The 7,863-nt window shown below is 30.6% G+C and overlaps 1 protein-coding gene across 1 annotated transcript; it reads left to right on the forward strand.

Annotated features, from left to right (window-relative positions):
* Positions 1-3,040: 3,040 nt before the first annotated feature.
* On the forward strand, positions 3,041-6,118 carry LOC124944663 (UDP-N-acetylmuramoyl-L-alanyl-D-glutamate--2,6-diaminopimelate ligase MurE homolog, chloroplastic). The gene is made up of 5 exons (XM_047484976.1): positions 3,041-4,945; positions 5,289-5,405; positions 5,484-5,659; positions 5,757-5,902; positions 5,983-6,118. The coding sequence occupies exons 1-5, from the start codon at positions 3,091-3,093 to the stop codon at positions 5,999-6,001; spliced, it is 2,313 nt and encodes a 770-aa protein (XP_047340932.1). The 5' UTR covers positions 3,041-3,090; the 3' UTR covers positions 6,002-6,118.
* The last annotated feature ends 1,745 nt before the right edge of the window (positions 6,119-7,863 follow it).

Genomic DNA, 7,863 nt, shown 5'->3' on the forward strand with positions numbered 1-7,863 from the left:
GGTTAAGGTGATGTTGCAGTATCATTATTTAAATAAAAAACAATAAAATAATTGAATTTTTTTATATGGAAAATATTTCTTTTAAAGTTCAAGTATTTGAGAATAAAAGTAATAAAATATTTTTTAAATAATCTATTTAAAAAAAAAAATTCAAAAAAAATAGAAAAAATAGTGAATGCTACTATTGAATTGGTTACAGAAGTATTTGAAAAATACTGGTTAACAATTACCAATATTTTTATTTTCAAATAATATATTTAAAAAGAAAATATTTACAAAATAAACAAACTTTAAATATATTATTGTTCTTTTATTTGGAAAATATTTTATTTTTAAATATATTATTTGGAAAATATTTTTCTTATTTATTTGGAAATAAAAATAAGAAAATATGGTTTAAATAAAAAAAATTTAAATATATTATTGTTTTTTATCTAGAAAATATTTTCTTTTATTTTTAAATATATTATTTGGAAAATATTTTCTTATTTATTTGAAAATAAAAATAAGAAAATATGTTTTAAATAAAAAAAAATTAAATATATTATTGTTTTTTATCTAGAAAATATTTTCTTTTTAAATATATTATTTGAATATTTTTTTCAAATATTTTTTTTTATTCGTAACAAAAACAATCATGAGTTTCATGAGTTTCATTCATTTGTATTTGTGAATATTTTCTTAATTTTATTTTAAAATATTTTCAAAATAATAATATATTTAAAGTTTTTTTATATAGAAATAAATATTTTATTTGAAAAATATTTTTTTTATTTTTGTTTTTAAATATATTTAAAAAAAAATATTTGAAAATAAAAATAAGAAAAATAAAAATAAAAATAAAAAATTCATAAGAAGCTAAGAACAACGTAATAAAATATGGAAAAATAATTATAGTAATAAAATATGGAAAAATAATTATAGAGAATGGAAAATTAATTAATTTAAAAAATTATATTTAATTTTTTATTCTCTCAAATATATATTTATCCAATATAATATATATTTGATAATATATTTTTGTTATTTAATTTATTATTATTACTATTAATATTTAAAATAAATTATTAATGAAGAGAAGAAAGATAAATAAATTTTTGAAATTTTGCTTAGTCATTTGACATATTTTAAAGAATAAATTAAAAAGAATGAAGAGTAAAGGTGATATGTTACATTATGAGAAAAAAAAATTAACATATTTTTGTGAAAGTGGTACAATCAAAAGTAAGTAATAATGAAGAGGGAGAAAGAAAAATCAACATATTTTGTGAAAGTGTTACAAAGTGAAACATATCATTTGGAACAATAAATCTCATCTTATTATTAGGGTTCAATCCAAAATAATATGTTCCATTATTCACCACTTTTAAAAAAAATAATTATTTTAAATAATAAATCAAAATATTGAAAAAAGAGAATGAAAAAATTAACCTATTTTGTTAGGGTGGCACAAGAGTGGAACAAATTATTTGGAATAGCAGATCTCAACAAAATAGCCATAATAGTGAAAGGATCATCTCGATCATCCAGACATAATCAGATTTATACATGATTGAATTTGTTTTTTCAACCAGTTGTTTATTGACTCATATTAAGCTAATCTAGACGCATAATCATTATTGAAGATAAGAAAATTAAGTTACCTGGACCATGAAAACCTTGAACTGACAGTCAATTTGTTTGATTTGTTCCATAACATTTTTTTTTTTATTTTTTTTTTCTAATATGAGGAAACAAAATCCACCCTTGTCTCTCACAATTCAACGATTTTCAAATAACCTTTCAAACCCTCCCGCAGCAGCAACACTTTCACCTTTTTAAATTTCTCTTAGCATTTCTCTCTGTATCTATTGCCTTCTTGTAAAGGAGAAGCTCTTGTTGGCGTCGGAATCAAAAATTAGTTTGTGTGCATGGAGGTATCTTTTCTTCTTTTTTATTTAACTTGAACACTGATGTAAATTACTGTATCTGTATTGATTGGTGATATTAATATTTTAAAAATAAAAATTTTCCTATTATTAATAATATTAATTCTTATAATAAGATATTTTATAATGAAATGAAAACCTTTATTAGAACAAGTATGAACCCAAATAGTCTATATAGTTTTGCAGCATTTGGAAAAGTATTTTGAGGCTTTGAAAGATTTTTGAGATCAATCTTTATGTGATAGAATAAGGCAACTTGATTAGATTATGGGATGACAATTGGATTGAAAAGCTTAGCTTAACTAACATTTATTTGAACTTGTTATTTGTAAAGAGGCATTGATTGAGATAAATGTTTAATGTTTCACTATCTTGTTATATGTACTTCAAATAAGCAAAATCCTTTTGGACTAAGCTGTGTAAGAACATTCTATATTTAGTTTTTTAGGTGGTGTTACTAATGGGTAATTTTAGGTGGAATGTTATTAAAGGGAATTCTTGTTGATGATTGTTGTACCGTACGTGGTGTAAAGATCGATGATGATGATGTGGAGACGGTTTCATACTTTCTTCGTATTACAATGTTATTGACTATCAATATTGGTCATCTTTATAGAAAATAACTAATTATTTAAATTAATGAAATTCAACTAAGGATTGAACATTGACAAGGCAGATTAACATGTACAAAATAATGTCACATCACGTATTGAAAAAAAGACGTGAATGGAAAGTTTATTAACTTCAATTTACATGAAATTTCACAAAACAAAATATGCCAAGAATAATACTAAGAAATATGAAAAAAAATCAGATTGGCGGGTATCCGACTGACTGATCCGATGTCGGATAGGATAGTGGTCGAATACCAAGTCGGATACGGATCGCAATTTTTTTTAAAAAAATACAGGCGGATATCCGATCTTAAATATCGAATCGGATCGATAGGTTTGTCCAATCCTAGTTAAATCTAGTCGACAATTTTAAACATTATTTAATAACGTAAAAAATGGTTGATTTTTAGAGTTACAAAATAAAGAAATATTCATATTAATTATTTGTATAAAATAAAATAGTAGAAACAAAAACATTTTACAAAAGAGTAGGTCTTCCTTTTTATCACTTGGAAGCTAAAACCCTCTTCATACGGTTTCTCTCTTCAATGGCTCTGAATTTCCTCTCTATCCCGCCCTTCTCGCCATATCCATCTTCTAGAATCTCTCTAAAACCCCAATTCGCTCTCTTCAAACCCTTTCCATTTCTTTCTCTTCCCCCATTCCGACAACCCTTCCATAACACTGCCGCAATCGGACCGGATGGGAAGTTCTACCCAACACCCGCCGACGACGACCCACCTGAAGCTCAAGAGGATTCAATGCACGGAGTTTCCAAGTTTCAGCAGATTCAACGCCAAGCCGACCGAGCAAGGAAGTTACAAGAAGAGGATTTCAAGAAGCACCAGGCGACCTTCCTCAATGCCATAGCAGACGTTGAAGATGACCCTGATTTGCCCAATTCGATCAATTCGGATGCGTCTGGGGACGATATGTTTGGAGATATTGATAAAGCCATTGCTATGAAGCGGAAGGAATTCGTGAAACAGGGTCTGTTGAAACCTAACCCAAAGATCGAGATTCCTCAAGGAATAGAAGAATTGGAGCCGGAAGAAGTCGTGGATTTGGAGGAAATTGAAGAACTACATGGGCTTACTGTAATATCAGATGATTTAGACGAGGAAGATTCGGGAAAGTTGGATGATGAGGTAAATGATGATAATGAAAACCCTAAATCCTCTGATTTTTCATCGTTTGATATTGATCTTGATCAATTGGGTAAGACTAAAACTAGAATCGTTGAACCCAAGTTTAAGATGACATTAGCTGAACTATTAGACGAAGTTAAAGTAGTACCAATATCAGTTTACGGCAATCTAGAGATTGATATAACTGGAATTCAACATGATTCTAGACTAGTTGAGATGGGTGACCTATTTGTTTGTTGCCTTGGTCGGAAAACAGATGGCCATTTATATCTAACTGAAGCTGATAAAAGAGGAGCAGTTGCAGTTGTTGCAAGTAAAGAGATTGATATTGAAGAAACTTTAGGGTGTAAAGCATTAGTAATAGTGGAGGACACAAACAATGTTCTTCCTTCGTTAGCTGCTGCGTTTTATCGTTACCCATCGAAGAACATGTCAGTTATTGGAATCTCGGGAACTGATGGAAAAACAACCACATCCTACTTGGTTAAAAGTATGTACGAATCCATGGGATTAAGAACCGGCATGTTCAGCTCGGTTTCGAGTTATGTTCATGGCGATAACAAACTCGAATTGGAAAATACGAATCTGGACTCTGTTTTAGCTCAGAAGCTGATGGCAACCATGGTTCATAACGGAACAGATTCCCTAGTCATGGAAGCTTCTTCTCGCGGGCTAGCCCAAGGAAAGTACGACGAAATCGATTTTGATATTGCAGTTTTCACGAATCTGACCAGCGATAGTTTAGATTTCGACGGGTCTGAAGAAGAAAATAGGGAAGCGAATGCCAAGCTTTTTTCGAGGATGGTGGATCCTGAACGGCATAGGAAAGTGGTTAACATCGACGATCCTAATGCTGCTTTTTTCGTCGCTCAAGGGAGCGGCGACGTGCCTGTGGTCACGTTTGGAATGGAGAATAAGAATGCTGACGTTCATCCGTTGAAATTTGAACTGTCGTTGTTTGAGACACAGGTTTTGGTTAATACGCCGGAGGGTATATTGGAGATTTCGTCTGGATTGCTTGGTAGACATAACGTGTACAATATCCTTGCTGCTGTTGCGGTTGGAATTGCAGTTGGAGCGCCATTAGAGGATATTGTTAGAGGTGTTGAGGAAGTTGACGCTGTTCCCGGTAGGTGTGAATTGATTGATGAAGAACAAGCCTTTGGAGTTATAGTGGATTATGCTAAAACCCCAGATGGTTTGTCTAGGTTACTCGATTCGGTTAGGGAACTCGGCCCGAGGAGGATCATAACCGGTATGTATGTCCATAATTAGGTTAAATTTGTTTTCTTATAAAAAAAAGTGAGATTCTTTTTCATAAACAACCAACAAAACCAAGTCAACACTAAGTACAACAACAAAATAGAAGGCTTTCTAGGAGCAACATCATAAAGAGTCTTAAAATCTCAAAATAAAAATGAAAATTAAGTGTTTGTTGAATAAACCAAATGAAAATATCTTAATTTTAAGTACTTGATAGGTATAATTTGATCAAATGTGGAACTAATGCTGGGAAACTATACCCTTCTAGTGTCGTGTACGTTCTTATAGCTTAATTTGAACTGATACTAAATATCGAATGTTTGACATGAATGAAGTGTTTGGATGTGTCGGTGAGGGTGACAGAGGGAAGAGACCCGCGATGACAAAGATTGCTACGGATAAAAGCGATGTTACCATCTTGACATCTGACAACCCGAAGAGCGAAGATCCGTGTAAGTTTTTGGATCTTTTGTTATTTTGACGAAAGTAATGGTTGTATTGACAGCAGATGGATGTTTTTTTGGTAGCAGTGGATATATTGGATGATATGTTGGCTGGAGTTGGATGGAGTATGCAGGATTATTTGAAATATGGAGAGAACGATTATTACCCGCCACTTCCAAACGGTAACAGGCTTTTCTTGCACGATATAAGAAGAGTAGCTGTTCGTGCTGGTGTTGCCATGGGTGAGGAAGGAGATATGGTTGTAAGTAGTCGCATCTCTTTACTTTAATTTACTCTTGTTATTGTAATTAAATAGAATGAAGTGAAAAAATATATATTTTTGATGCGATATTATGAAGGTGGTTGCTGGTAAAGGTCATGAATCGTATCTGATTGATGGCGACAGAAAAGAGTTCTTTGACGATCGAGAGGAGTGTCGAGAAGCTCTGCAGTATGTTGACGAACTTCATCAAGCTGGAATTGACACAAGCGAATTCCCATGGAGGTATGATTAAAATGAATTGATTCCTATTAATAGAAGAGAGGTTCTTTTAAAGTTATTCATGGTCTTAAGTTATTTTACAGGTTGCCTGAGAGTCATTAAAGAGCATACGGAATTGAATCCATTCGACTCGATCTGTTCTTTTCCCACGTTTCAAGCAAACTTCGAATCGCGAAACAGCTTTTTTTGGATCAAGCTCCATATACTTGATCCTCGAAAGGTATTAAGTTTTGGCATGAAATTGGAATGCTTTCATATTCTTTTAACATTGATTTCTAAATGTGCTCAATTACCCATTAAAAAAAATAAAGTTCTTCATTCCATTGCAGATTTCTGAACCTGCTGACTAAAGAAGGAAGAACAGCTTGACGAGAGATCAAAATTGTGTAAGTTGTTACTTGAGAGTAAATTTTTGTGTGTAAAATAACTATGTGAATTATGTTTCAATAGTCTAGTTTCAACCACTCTCATTTTTTGAATTAATTTGCATGTTTTACTATATATAAATTGCGCAAATAAAAAAAACAGTTCGGATTTTGTTTAAGTGAATCATTTGAATAATATTATCAAATTCCTTATTATTTAACGTTATAAAGAATAAGTAAAAACTAATTTAGTTTGATTAGTAAGTTAAATTGAATAATATAATTTTAAAAAGTGATAATAAATTATTTGAAAAGATAATTCTTTCCAAATTTAACTATTCTATCATATTTATTTTCAATAATTAAATTACTCAATTCATAAAAGTATAAATAATAATAATAGAATAATTTAATTGATTAAAAACTAGAATATTTTGTTTAACAAAAATCATCAAAATAATATTAATAAAAAAAGTTTTAAAACACTTCTTTTAAAATCTGGTATAGAAGAAATTTGGACTATTATTGAAAACAATATTGATAGTGAATCTCAAAATAGTTTATGACTAAATCCTCAATATATATGAATCTAATTCGTAAGACCTGCGGAAATATACCCGTTGGTGTCATCTCTAATCCACTCATCTTTATCAAAATGTATTTTAATTATAAGAACATAAAATGGATGATAAAACGCATCAAACAACTAATCGAAGTGAATTATAAAAGAATTTGCAGTTTAGTGTGCACGTTATCAATGGCTGCTTTTTAAAAATTCATTCACAGTTACTGCCGGCTATATAGTTTTGACGACAATGCAACTCCTCAGAAACCAGGCTGCGAAAATGCTTTCACTACACCTCATAGAATGTATGCATAATGTAATGTTTTCATTGTTATTCTTAAAATGTTTAATCTCGTTGTGTTTTGAGTTTGTTTGATAAACATGGTAAAGAAACGTCCGAAACTTTTTAAAAAATAATGCATGCATAATGAGTTATCAGTGGTAGGAGGAATCAATAACCTTATTCGCGTTTTTGGATGATTTTTCTTCTCAATGATTTGGTGGGTTAATGGACCAAGGAAAACAATGCAAATCAAGCCGCTCAAATCAGCGTGATTGTTTGTTGTGTATGTATTTGGATTCGTTTCCACATACATAAACGTTCAAAATTTTATTTACTTTTGTTTTGTTTCTTATAATCAGAGGTACCATCTATCTTGTTTTAGCTATCTTGTTTTAGCGCACTTCTATTTAAGAAGTTCTAAGTGGGAATCGAACCCGACCCGTGACCTTACAATAACTGTCTTTCTCTCCTTCATTCTTACATAGCATTTGTATAAAGTTGTATGATTTTTGGATTAAATGTCTTCAAAGTGGGGTATGAGAAAAAGAAACAATAGAGAACTAACTGCCTTTCTATCTTTAGCTGGCAAGCCATTATTATTGTTAGCTAAATTTAATGATTGTGGTTTATTTTACAGCTATGATTCATTGACTTTTGCATCTTAGCAATGCAAATAAAACTCTTCCAGCTCGTTATTAATTCTTGCTTATTTATGGATTAGGTAGGTGGTCAGTGACAGTTAAGATTGATT

This window comes from Impatiens glandulifera, chromosome 7, assembly GCF_907164915.1.
Source record: "Impatiens glandulifera chromosome 7, dImpGla2.1, whole genome shotgun sequence".
In the NCBI taxonomy this organism is placed as follows: domain Eukaryota; kingdom Viridiplantae; phylum Streptophyta; class Magnoliopsida; order Ericales; family Balsaminaceae; genus Impatiens; species Impatiens glandulifera.

What these genes read in the sequence shown, in the direction of transcription:
- LOC124944663 (XM_047484976.1), top strand. Translation starts at nt 3,091, where the DNA reads ATGGCTCTGAATTTCCTCTCTATCCCGCCCTTCTCGCCATATCCATCT. An exon ending in CCCGAAGAGCGAAGATCCGT is followed by an intron (nt 5,406 to 5,483) that starts GTAAGTTTTTGG and finishes TTTTGGTAGCAG; the next exon opens with TGGATATATTGGATGATATG. An exon ending in GTGAGGAAGGAGATATGGTT is followed by an intron (nt 5,660 to 5,756) that starts GTAAGTAGTCGC and finishes GATATTATGAAG; the next exon opens with GTGGTTGCTGGTAAAGGTCA.